Genomic DNA, 13603 nt, shown 5'->3' with positions numbered 1-13603 from the left:
TGCCAGTTAATTCTGTTCTTCATGATAACTTCTATTATTTTGCAGCGTGACTCACTGGTTATATTTTCCCAAATTGCCTCTAACTCTTAAAAAAAAAAAAATGGTATATTGGCTAGTTGCCAGTCTTGAAGCACCTTTCCGTATATACAGGTACTTATCTTGTACCTGAGGCAATGGAGGGTTAGGTAGCTTGCCCAGCATCACAAAGAGCTGCAATGGGAATCAAACCCTATTCCTCTTGTAAAAGTTCCTCAGGCCACTGCACTAACCGTTAGGCTACCCCTCCATGGGCAGAAGCAACTAGGGATCACTTCTGCTCCATATCCACTAGACTCCAGGGATTTGTAAAGGGGAGGGGCATGTGAAGGGGGGCTAATTAATGCCCAGTTCCTTTAAGATGTTCCCTAGCAGTATGAATAACTGTGCTTGCAAGGTTGACTGCAAGCAGTTTTATTCATGTTCTGCAGGAATCACTAATTAGAGTGCCTACAGTGAATTAACTTTTACTACATCTACCTGCCCAAAATCTGTTAATTCATTTGTTTTAATATTGTAAGATTTAACCTCTCTCAAACTACTGCAATATGAAAACCACTCACCCTGATCAGATCAGAGTCATCCCTCTTGTCAGTTTTCTTTCCTGACAAAGGCGAAGCCATCATTGTATAATCTTCATTTTCACTGTGATCCAGTTCTGTACTGTCCAGTCTTACAACAAATACATTAATAATTATTTAGCATTATGTAGCAAACCATATATAAAATCTTTCTTCCATGTTCTCAATGTAGTAATCTAAAGTTAAGACTGAAACAAATTTAAAAGCTACCACAAAGTTAACTCCCAACCCAAGCTCAATAAAGGTACTAATTTCTTTCTTTTTTTTTTTAGTATCACCTAACTTGATAAGTAACCACAAAAACTAGGCATCCACTAAAACCACGCAAGGAATAATATATATATATATATATATATATGCCTAGTTTTTTTTTTTTTTCTGATTTACCGCTAGTCTATATTTTGAATAAGCTGGCATTTAAGCCTTGGGCGAGGCCCTATTGTTATAAATGACAATAAGTACATAAGTACATAAGTAATGTCATACTGGGAAAAGACCAAGGGTCCATCGAGCCCAGCATCCTGTCCACGACAGCAGCCAATCCAGGCCAAGGGCACCTGGCAAGCTTCCCAAACGTACAAACATTCTATACATGTTATTCCTGGAATACACTACTACATAGGACAAAAAAATTCTGAAGTTTACACAGAGTTCCAGGATTTGGGATATATATTTTTACAATCCTGGGTCTGATTTTCTATTCAAAATGATTCATAAGATCTTACAGAGCTGCTAATTTAGTACTAACAGTTGTAGAATGAAAGGAGTACACACTGCTGGCCTTATTCAGAAAACTGTTTGGCCAAATACAGCACTGGAATTGACAAAAGCAATAATATGTTGTTAGTTACACTCATCTGCTAAAGGTAGATGTGCAGAAAAAGCCATTAATATTGGTTCTCAGTAACAGCAAGGATACAATATTTAGAAAAGAGAAGGACAAGGATTAAAATCACAAAGAAACAGGAGTGTAATATGGAACAACTACCGACTGGCCCTCTGAAAGGAACTTGCCAGAACTCTTCCCATCATTAAAGATGAGATAGCCCTAAGCACACTTCGCAGTCAACATAGCTATTAGCATTTTGAATATTCACGGTTAATGTCATGCAGTTTACTACTGAATAGACAACTTCTACTACCTCCAGCTTGAAGTTTTTCAAAGGCTTCTATGTTTATGGGAAAAAAAACCCCTACCTATAAAACACTAACAAACACCAAAATGACAAGTAATGGAGCAGATCACATCCAACTAACAAAAACTCTACAGAACAGTCAGAGTAGAACTTTACACCACTAATATTTTATTGCCGTCATAGGCAGACAGGATAAATTACATCTCCTTTAAAAACAAAAAAACAAACAAAAAAAAAAACTCACCTTCCTTTAATCCTTCCTGGAGAGCTTGGGTTAGAGCCACTGCTGGCATTGCTTATAGTCTCCATACGAGAGAATTTGGACTGTGACTGCCTGCCTGCACTTGATAGAGGCTTATTAACAGCTCCAAGAACATTGGCAGATTTGGGCTAAAACAAAATCAGATATTTTAATTTATAACAAAGTCTGTGTGAACAGATACTGAGAAAATGAATACTGCCCACACTATTCATGCAATGATTTACAGAGTTTCACCTTTCTTTTTATGCAGTATTCCCTAAGGATCACTTATCAGCTAAATGTTTTACTGAGTACCATAGAATATGTTCTCTCACAAACTAAGGGGGTCTTTTACTAAGGCACGCTAGTGCTTCTAGCACGCGCTAAACGCTAGAGACGCCCAGAATACATTGGTGTCTCTAACGTTTAGCGTGCGCTAAAAACACTAGCGCATCTTAGTAAAAGACTTCCTGAATGATGAAAACCTGAAAATATGACCAATAAAATATCCTGTATACAATGAATAATGGTAGTTTATTATACAGAACCTTATGTAAAAGCCATCTATGTCAACAAGAAGAAAATGAGCTGCAGCTACACAAACATGGAATTTCCCTGCACTAGGTGCTGTAAAGCATTAACCACAATGAATTAGCTACAAATGCCTTCTTTCTACTGAAGTTATATTTGTTTCTTTGAAAATCAAATTTACAAAACATGCACAAATAGTACATCGTAATCATGTTTATGCACATATATATGGATCCATATATATACACAGACTGTATGCATATATTGATATATGAACCGTACATTCATGAGTGTGGACGTTTTGATAGGGTGCTGCCTACTGACTTTCACAAATGGTTGAGATGTCTTTTGAAGGGTCCAAAGTCAAATAGTGATTTTTAAAAAATGTGACAATCAAGTAGAACAAATATAAAAGGCCTGTGTAGTTATTGCTACAGTGTCTACTGTAAAAATGCCACTACCATTTACATTCAGCCTCCTGTATCACATCTATTTATCCCAACAGACTCAGAACTATGCATTTTGTCTCAATCTATATATCTGCACATGGTCCTTCAGCTACATAGTAAGCTACATTGTAGGAAAAGCATTAACATTGTATCTATATTATTTGAAAGTTCTAATATGTACTCGTGACGAAACAGTGGGTTTTCAGGCCAGTGAGTTATAAATAAACTAGTAAAAAAGGCCCGTTTCTGACACAAATGTGTATGTTTGAGAGAGTGTATATGAGAGTGACTGTGTGTGTGAGAGAGAGAGAGAGTGAATGTGCGAGAGTGTGTGTGTGAGAGAGAGAGTCTGGGTGTGAGTGTGTGTGTGTAAGAATGAGAGTGTGTGTGTGTAAGAATGAGAGTGTGTGCAAGTGTGTATGTGAGACAGTGTGAGAGAGAATGTGTTTCACACAGATATAGTGTGTGCGAGAGAGTGTGTGTGAGACACAGACTCTCTGTGAGACTGAGTGTATGAGACCAAGAGAGTGTGTGACACATAGAGAGTGAATGTGATACAGTGTGAGACAGTGTGTGAGTGAGAGAAAGACTGACTGTGAGAGAGAGAGAGAGTGTGTGTGACAGAGATACCTCCCCCCTCTCTGGTGTCAGCCCCCCCCCCCTCCCTCTCTCTGGTGTCTGAGCGTTACTGTGTAGGACGCTGAGCTCTGGCTGTGCTTCAAGGAACTGACCAATCCTATTTAATAGAATGCACCTCCAACATTCTGACGCCCGAGAAGCCTCATGTGGTTGGTCACTTCTGCTTGTGGACGGAACCCCAGAAGTACGTGATGTCAATTCATGAGCTGGATACAGAGAGCAGAATTCCTCAGCCATGCAGTCAACTTCAGAATGTGGAGGTGCGTTTTATTATAGGATAACTTCATGAAAATGTGTTTCTTCTAACTGGCAGCAGATGGCACTTGTTTTCAGTTTAAAGGTGCTGCAGGAAAGATTACTTTCTCTTTTCCAATTTAGCCTTGAGAAAATGGAACTTAACATAGTAGATGACGCAGAAAAAGACCTGCACGGTCCATCCAGTCTGCCCAACAAGATAAACTCATATGTGCTAGTTTTTTGTGTATACCTTACCTTGATTTGTACCTTTTTCAGGGCACAGACCGTATAAGTCCGCCCAGTACTATCCCCGCCTCCCAACCACCAACCCCGCCTCCCACCACCGGCTCTGGCACAGACCGTATAAGTCTACCCAGCACTATCCCCGCCTCCCAACCACCAACCCTGGCACAGACCGTTTAAGTCTGCCCAGCACTAGCCCCGCCTCTCAACCGTCTCTGCCACCCATTCAAGGCTAAGCTCCTGAGGATCCCTTCCTTCTGAACCGGATTCCTTTATGTTTATCCCACGCATGTTTGAATTCCGTTACTGTTTTCCTCTCCACCACCTCCCGCGGGAGGGCATTCCAAGCATCCACCACCCTCTCCGTGAAAAAATACTTCCTGACATTTTTCTTAAGTCTGCCCCCCTTCAATCTCATTTCATGCCCTCTCGTTTTCTACCGCCTTCCCATCTCCGGAAAAGGTTCGTTTGCGGATTAATACCTTTCAAATATTTGAAACGTCTGTATCATATACCCCTTTTACTCCTTTCCTCCAGGGTATACATGTCCAGGTCAGCAAGTCTCTCCTCATACGTCTTGGAACGTACAGTGGGGGAAATAAGTATTTGATCCCTTGCTGATTTTGTCAAGTTTGCCCACTGACAAGTGACACACCTGAGCAGCCATAATTGAAGGGTAGGTTATGGTAACGTGAGAGATAGCACATCACAATTAAATTCCGGAAACTCACATTGTGGAAAGTATATGAATTATTTGCCTTCTGCAGCGGGAAATAAGTATTTGATCCCCACCACCAGTAAGAGATCTGGCCCCTACAGACCAGGTAGATGCTCCAAATCAACATCGTTACCTGCATGACAGACAGCTGTCGGCAATGGTCACCTGTATGAAAGACACTGTCCACAGACCTCAGTGAACTCAGTCAGACTCTAACCTCTACAAAATGGCCCAGAGCAAGGAGCTGTCTAAGGATGTCAGGGACAAGATCATACACCTGCACAAGGCTGGAATGGGCTACAAAACCATCAGTAAGACGCTGGGACGAGAGGAGAAGGAGACAACCTGTTGGTGCCATAGTAAAGAAATGGAAGAAGTACAAAATGACTGTCAATCGAAAAGATCTTGGGCTCCACGCAAAGTCTCACCTCGTGGGGTATCCTTGATCATGAGGAAGGTTAGAAATCAGCCTACCAACTACAAGAGGGGAACTTGTCAATGATCTCAAGGCAGCTGGGACCACTGTCACCACGAAAACCATTGGTAACACATTACGACAAACGGATTGCAATCTCCTGCAGCTGTCCGCAAGGTCCCCCTGCTCCGGAAGGCACATGTGACGGCCCGTCTGAAGTTTGCCAGTGAACACCGGGATGATGGCGAGAGTGATTGGGAGAAGGTGCTGTGGTCAGATGAGACAAAAATTGAGCTCTTTGGCATGAACTCAACTCGCCGTGTTTGGAGGAAGAGAAATGCTGCCTATGACCCAAAGAACACCGTCCCCACTGTCAAGCATGGAGGTGGAAATGTTATGTTTTGGGGTGTGTTTTCTCTGCTAAGGGCACAGGACTACTTCACCGCATCAATGGGAGAATGGATGGGCCATGTACCGTACAATTCTGAGTGACAACCTCCTTCCCTCCGCCAGGGCCGTAAAAAATGGGTCGTGGCTGGGTCTTCCAGCACGACAATGACCCAAACATACAGCCAAGGCAACAAAGGAGTGGCTCAGGAAGAAGCACATTAGGGTCATGGAGTGGCCTAGCCAGTCACCAGACCTTAATCCATTGAAAACTTATGGAGGGAGCTGAAGCTGCGAGTTGCCAAGCGACAGCCCAGAACTCCTTAATGATTTAGAGATGATCTGCAAAAGAGGAGTGGACCAAAATTCCTCCTGACATGTGTGCAAACCTCATCATCAACTACAGAAGACGTCTGACCGCTGTGCTTGCCAACAAGGGTTTTGCCACCAAGTATTAGGTCTTGTTTGCCAGAGGGATCAAATACTTATTTCCCTCTGCAGAATGCAAATAAATTCATATACTTTCCACAATGTGATTTTCCGGATTTAATTTGTGATGTGCTATCTCTCACTGTTACCAATAACCTACCCTTCAATTATGGGCTGCTCATGTCTTTGTCAGTGGGCAAACTTACAAAATCAGCAAGGGATCAAATACTTATTTCCCCACTGTAAATCCCCTTGCAGTACCATTGGCCAGATACTTTCAAAGGTTGGTGCTCCTGGGCTCTGATTGGTTCTGGACTTCAAATATAGCCTGGAGGTACTGGATCTTTCTTTAATCTCAGTGTGGGGGTACAGAGGAGAAACATCTCTTTCTGGGAGATCCTGTTCAAGGATTGTGAACAGTTAAGTTTCCTGAACTCCCCAGGTCTGCTTGCTACCCAGGTAGTAACAAAATGTTAGATAGTTTTATAGATGATCCATATTCAGTTACCTGTTACTGTTTGCTGATTTCACCTTCTTCTGTTCACTGTTCAAGTTCTGTGATAATAAACCTACAGTTTGTTAGTTCTACTGTCCTGGACTAAGAACCCTGGTTTGTGTTTTTTTGGGTCTGTGAGTACTTTCTAGGAACTGTTACCCCTTTGGAGTGTGGTTCCAATGTCCTAGAAATCACCCAGGGAATAACCTGAGAGTGGGAGACTAGACCAGAGGAAAGTGGGACCCAGTTGGTGGGAGGAAGTGCTTGTATAGAGCACATGCCCAGGTGCAGGCGGGCTACAGCAGTGCTGGGGACAGACCCTCCAGATGGACACAGGGTTAACCACAGGCAGGTGCTATGCCTTTTGTGATAGACCTTTGACCTTCTTTTTTGGTGGCAGCCTGGTGGGATTATCAGGCTCAGTGTGTGGTGAGTGGTCATCATCCACTGGGTTGTTCTGAGTTTTGTTTAATCAGTACCTCCAGACACAGAGCATAGTGAAGGAGAGCAGCAGTAACAGGGTCACTTCCCCGTTCAGTTTTACTTATTTATTGGGTACTGTTACATTAGCAGCATGCTGATGGCGACTGGTATCAGCACTCAGACTCCAGATATGCCTGACCTAACACTAGAGCGACTGGATGACCTCAGCGGAGAGGAGCTGCAGGACCGGCCTGTGTAGAGTTCTCCTAAAGTGAGACCAGACTCCTTGTGGGCAGGGCTAGAAACCACACACACTGATATCCGGCACATATACATGATAGAGAGACAGTGGCTAGAACAGCTGCGATGAGAGGAACGGGAAGAGCAACAGCAGTGAGAGGCATTTCAGCTGCAGTTTGAGGAGAAGTGGGAATTCCAGCTGCAGAAGATGAAGTTGGAGATGGCTCGTATCCAAAGCTCCAGCCCAACCCCTGCGCCATGGCAGGATCCACAGCTCAGATTGGGCCCAACTTGTTTGCGCAGTTTGATGATACCCAAGGTGACACTGATGGATAACTAACTGCCTTTGAAAAAATTTGCCAACTCAATCAGATTCCTCAGAAAGACTGGGTGCGTTATCTGGGAGCAAAACTCACTGGTAGAGCATTTGAGGCATTCCGAGGACTGTTTATGGAGACATGTTCCCAGTTTGAGGAGGTGCACCATGCTTCATTGAACCATTATGCAATTACCCCTGAGACCTACAGAGTCAAGTTCCGGACTCTGGAAAAGGGGGTGGACGATATAGCGAGTTTGTGATTCAGCTAAGATACCAGCATCAGCAGTGGCTCAGTTGACCCAAGGTTAAAACACAGGAGGACTGCCAAAACCTGATAGTCCTGGAGCAGTTTCTTCAGCGTTATCATCCAGAGGTGAGAGAACATGTTCAAGATCACCAGCAGCTAAGTTGGCCAACATCTTTATGGCTAACCATCCCTGGTTAGCAAAGAGAAGCCATCCTTATCTGCAGCAGCTGGGACCTAAGGGCAGCCAGGGCCCTCAGCCAAATATTCTTCCAACCTCAGAGACAGTGAGCAAACCCTCCAGTGTTCCCCCAAAACCTAAAGACTTTAGGCATGAACATCCTTGTTACCAGTGTGGGCTACAGGACATTTCAAAGCAGATTGCCAATGTAATCCTAAGCCTGCACTAAAAAGCATTTCAGTTCCTACATCAAAGCTGGTAGCTTTCGTGGGTGGCTCCAGTCTCACAAAAGGGGGCACTGAAAGTTACTGGTCAATCTTCAAGCAAGGAAGAAAATGGGTTGCCACAAGACTACAACACCCCTGTAAATGTGAATCAGACCCAAGTGGCTGGGCTTCTGGACACTGGCTCCAGCATGATTTTATTACGACCCGAGCTAGTGCCGGAAGATGCTATTCTTCCAGGGTGAACTGCAGAGGTAGTATTAGGAAATGGATTCAGAGAGACTGTGTACCCATTGCTCGAGCATTCCTGGATTGGGGTACCAAGCCTGGATACAGAGAGGAATAATGAAAAACGAGCCAGTATCGATGCTGTGTAGGACCAACATGGGTCCAATAAACATTACCTTTGACAGCGGAGTCAGCATTTCTGCTATGGTGACCCGATGTCAGGCCCAGGTGGGCTCAACAAGAAGCAGCAGCAGAGACCACTCTCCAGATCCTGAACCAGTTCAGGTGGAAACAGCAGACCAAGCAGCAGCAGCAGGAAGTGCTCCAGTTCTTCCAGCAGAACCAGATCCAGAGGTTACCGAGGCCATGATTATGGGACAGCCTGATTTATCTGACACACTTATTGATCAGACTGTTGACCCTGATTTGTCAGAGTCATCAGCAGAGAGCCTTTCAGATATGGATAGTGATAAAGGACTAAGACATGCTTTTCAGAAAGCACAACAATCTGACCCTGACCTGGAAGCCCTGAGGCAGAGGGCTGGTCAGCCAACCAATAAGACTTGTGAAGATCGTATCCTATGGAAAGGGGCTTGCTGCAGAGAGAGACTGATCCTGTTGGTCCTAACTAGAGACCTGCACAAGAATGGGGTTCGCGGAAATCCCGCGGGGACGGAAGCAGTTCTGCGGGGATCCCGTGGGGATGGTAGTAGTTCCTGCGGGGTTCCCATGGGGACGGAAGCAGTTCCTGTGGGGTTCTCGTGGAAGTGTATGCTGCACTTGCGCCAGCCTCTCACCTACCGAGTACCAAGTTCTTTGAGTGCTGTCTCCTCCTCCTCCTCGCTGTAACAGCACAGATGCGGAAAGTCTCAATTAAGGAGGTGGTAGAGATACAAATGGTGACAAAATTCAAAAAGGCATGGGATGAACACAGAGAATCTCTAATTAGAAAATGGAAGTTATAAAAAACCTAAACTTAAATGGTTGCTTGTGTGTGGATGTGTCGAGTGACAATTAAATGGCGACTCTGGCTGTGATGAACTAGGGCCGATACTGGGAGACCTGTACAGTCTTGTGTCTCATATATGTCAATCTGGTTTAGGATGGGCTGGAAAGGGTTTAGACAGCAACTTTCGTGGCTGGAACATGAGGACAGTGCAGGACAGACTTTTACAGTCTGTGTCCCGCAAATGAGAAGATGAATAGGCTGGAGTGGGCTTCGACAGCAATACCAGCAGTTGGAACTTAAGGATAGGGCCAGGCGGACTTCTATGGTCTATGTCCCAGAAACGCCACAGAAAGAATTGATAATGATTGTGACTATTGAGCAGACTGAATGGTTTTTATCTGCTGTCATTTACTATGTTACTCTTAATCCTCTCTGCTTCCAGGCTGATGCGCAGACCTCAGCTCTGACAGGCATGAGCATCAGATGTCACATGACCTACTGGCACGTGCATGTGGTGATCTCTTAGCACACAGTGCCAGTGAATCAGAGAAGTCTTACATGTGTGCACCAGAGTGTTCCAACTTCCGTTCCTTCCTTGCCTGCAGTGATGCGGCTCAAACCCAGAAAGACAGAGAGCCGACAGGAATTTTTTTTTTATGTACCATTAAATTCTTGTGGGACTGGGTTAGGACAGGTTAAATTCTCGCGGGACTGGGTGAGGACGGGTTAAATTCTTGCGGGGCCGGGTTAGATTCCCTGGGGGACTGGGCGGGGCCAGGTTAGATTCTCTACAGGGACGAATGGGGACGGGTTAGATTTCTGTCCCCGTGCAACTCTCTAATCCTAACAGGCCCTGGACAGCAGGCAAGCAGCTTATAGTGCCCAAAGCATACCAAGAACAACTCTTACAGACTGCACATGATATTCCAGTAGCAGGACATCAGGGAGTGACATGCATACACACTAGACTGACATAAAACTTCTACCGGCTGGGAGTATCTTGAGTCGTGCCTGACTATTGTCAAACCTGTGATGCACGCCAAGACCCAAGATCACCCCAAGCACCCCTGAAACCTTTACCCATTATCAGTTAGCCATTTGAGAGGCTAGCTGTGGATATACTGGGGCCTCTAGACATCCCTAGTCAAACTGGGAAAAGATATATATTGACAGTGGTGGCCTTTCCTACCAAAAATACTTAAGCGGTAGCCTTATCCTCCATAGAAGTGGAGAAAGTTGCCTTTACCCTGCTAGAAATATTTTTCCGGGTAGGATATCCATGACAAATAATCTCAGACCAAGGGACACAGTTTATGTCTGAGCTGATCCCAAATTGTGAGCAGACTGTGGAGTGAAATCTGTATATACTACCTCATATCACCCTGAAACTAATGGGTTGGTGGAGAGATTTAATGGAACACTAAAGCATATCTAAAGACTTTTGTGGAGTCAGGGGACCGAGATTGGGAAAAGTACTTGCTCTGTGTACTATTTGCATACAGAGAAGTACCCCAGGAATCTACCGGATTCTCACCATTTGAGCTGCTTTATGGCTGGAGGGTGAGTGGGCCCTTCACCTAGTAAGAGAACATTGGGAAGGGAAAGTTGACACCTCTGAAACCTCTGTAATAGAATATGTAGTCAATATGCGCAAGAAATTAGAAGATCTTGTGGGCTTTGTCAGAGATAACCTGCAGGCAGCCCAAATTAAGCAAAAGACCTGATATGATCGTAAAGCCCGAAATACAGTTCTTCATGAGGGCGAGCAGGTACTCGTTTCAGTTCCAGTACGTCAGAATAAACTTCATGCTAACTGGATGGGATCTTACAAGGTCATACGGTGCCTAAATGATATCTATGGACTCTCAAAACAAAAAAGGAGCATACCTTTCAAATAAATATGTTAAAGTCCTATGCAGTTCATACAGCTATGGTGTTAGCTGTGTGCAGCCTGCCAGAAGAGGGTCAGGATAGTGAATCCATACCTGACCTCCTAGCAGAGACATTACGAGAGGGATCTATACAATAAGTTGCATTGGGAGAGCAATTAACCTCCACTCAGAAACAGCAGCTAGAAGCAGTATTGCAAAAGTATGCTGATTGTTTTCTACTAAACCAGGAATTACTCATTTGACTGATTACAATGTAGACACTGGTGACCATACACCACTGAAGCAGAGTGGTTATTGACTATCTGCTGAGGTGGAGAAGCATATGAAGCATGAAGGAGATGCTAGCCCTAGGTGTTATAAACAAACCCTGGGCTTCTCCTGTAGTTCTTGTTCCTAAGAAAGAAGGCACAACCCACTTGTGTGTGGATTACAGAAGGCTTAATGAATGTACTGTATCCAACACCTATCCGATGCCCCGTGTGGATGAGTTGCTAGACCACTTAGCTGGGACCCAGTACCTCACTACAATAGACCTTAGCTGAGGGTACTGGCAGATTACCCTAACAGCTGCTGCTCAGGAGCGATCAGCATTTATTACCCCATTTGGTCTATATGAATTTAATGCGATGCCTTTTGGAATGAAAAATGCCCCTGGTACATTTCCGTGCTTAGTGAATCGTCTGTTAGATGGACTCCAGGAGCATGCTAGGGCTTATCTTGATGACACTGCTGTGTACAGTCAGACTTGGGATGACCACCTGATCCATTTAAGTGGGATATTAGATCGAATCAGGGAGGTCCGCCTGATCATCAAGCCCAGCAAATGTCAGATGGGAATGGCAGAAGTGCAATATTTATGGCACAGAGTGGGAGGTGGACAGCTAAAGCTTGAACCAGCTAAGTTGGAAGCTATACAAAATTGGCCTACTCCCCAAATCAAAAAGCAAGTATTAGACTTCTCTGGGACAGTAGGGTATTACAGAAAGTTTGTGCCTCACTATAGCCAAGCCCCTGACTGACCCGACTAAAAAAAAAAAAAAAGACTGCCCCGAATCATTACCTGGTTGCCAGAGTGTGAAGTGGTCTTCTAAAAATTAAATACTATATTGGCTACAGATCCCGTACTAGTTGCACCCGATTATCAACAAAGATTTGTGGTACAGACTGATGCCTCGACCTGTGGCATTTGGGCTGTACTCAGTCAAGTGAATAGCAGAGGGGAGGAGCACCCCATTGTGTATCTGAGTCTCAAGTTCCTTGACAGAGAGGTAACCTATGCCACTATTGAGAAAGAATGTTTGGCCTTAGTGTGGGCCCTTAAGAAACTGCAACCATACCCGTATGGGTGAGACTAGTCATCAGAGATCACAATCCATTGGTCAGGCTTCAACGAGTCTCAGAAGAGACTGGGAAACTACTCCGGTGAAGCCTGTCCCTGAAAATGTACAACTTCACCCATACAGCACCAGAAGGGAAATGAATATGGAAAATGCTGATGGAATCTCCAGTAAGGAAGAGCCAGAACCGCCCCGACACTGGACAGTCGAGACCCAACCAGCAGACTGAAGAGGCTGCAGTTCGGGGGTCTCTCTTAAAGGGTGGAGGTGTGATGAAACTGGGTTTTCAGGCCTGTGAATTGTAAATATATAACTTTATGAAAATGTATTTCTTCTAATTGGCCAGCAAATGGCACCTGTTTTCAGTTTTAAAGCTGTTGCAGGAAAGATTACTTTCTCTTTTCCAGTTTAGCCTTGAGAAAAGGGGAACTTGCAGTACCCACTGGCCAGGTACTTTCAAAGGTTGGTGCTCTAGGCTCTGACTGGTTCTGGACTTCAAATCTAGCTGGGGGTACTGGATCTTTCTTTAATCTCAGTGTGGGGGTACAGAGGAGAAACATATCTGTCCTGAGATCCTGTTCAAGGCTTGTGAACAGTTAAGTTCCTGAACTCCCCAGGTGCTACCCAGGTAGTAACAAATGTTTAGGTAGTTTTATAATTGATCCATATTCAGTTACCTGTTATGGTTTGCTGATTTCACCTTTTTTCTGTTCAATGTTCAAGTTCTGTGAAAATAAACCTACAGTTTTATTAGTTCTGCTGTCCAGGACTGACTAAGAATCCTGGTTTGTGTTTTTTGGGTCTGTGGGCGCTTTCTAGGAACTGTGGGACCCCCTGGAGTGTGGCCCTAGTGTCCTAGAAATCACTGGGGGATAACCTGAGAGTGGGAGACTAGCCCAGAGGCAAGCGGGACCCAGTTGCTAGTATAGAGAATGTGCCCAGGTGCAGGTAGGCCTGAGCAGTGCTGGGGACAGACCCTCTCTAGGTGGCAGCAGGGTTAACCCCAGGCGGGGTGCTTTGTGACATTA

The 13603-nt window shown here is 44.6% G+C and overlaps 1 protein-coding gene across 1 annotated transcript in view; it reads right to left on the bottom strand.

The window, feature by feature from the left end:
• Positions 1 to 13603, bottom strand: part of LOC115468570 (sister chromatid cohesion protein PDS5 homolog B-like) — a 60693-nt gene that overhangs the window by 39388 nt on the left and 7702 nt on the right. The window contains exons 3-4 of the mRNA XM_030200371.1: positions 1998 to 2145; positions 600 to 708 (exon numbers count right to left, since the gene is read on the bottom strand). Of these exons, the coding sequence (XP_030056231.1) occupies positions 600 to 708; positions 1998 to 2145 (257 nt within the window). The remainder of the gene's footprint in view (positions 1 to 599; positions 709 to 1997; positions 2146 to 13603) is intronic.

This window comes from Microcaecilia unicolor, chromosome 4, assembly GCF_901765095.1.
Source record: "Microcaecilia unicolor chromosome 4, aMicUni1.1, whole genome shotgun sequence".
Lineage (NCBI taxonomy): Eukaryota > Metazoa > Chordata > Amphibia > Gymnophiona > Siphonopidae > Microcaecilia > Microcaecilia unicolor.
The sequence above is the reverse complement of the archived record's forward strand: the minus strand, read 5'-3'. Positions and strand labels throughout refer to the sequence as shown.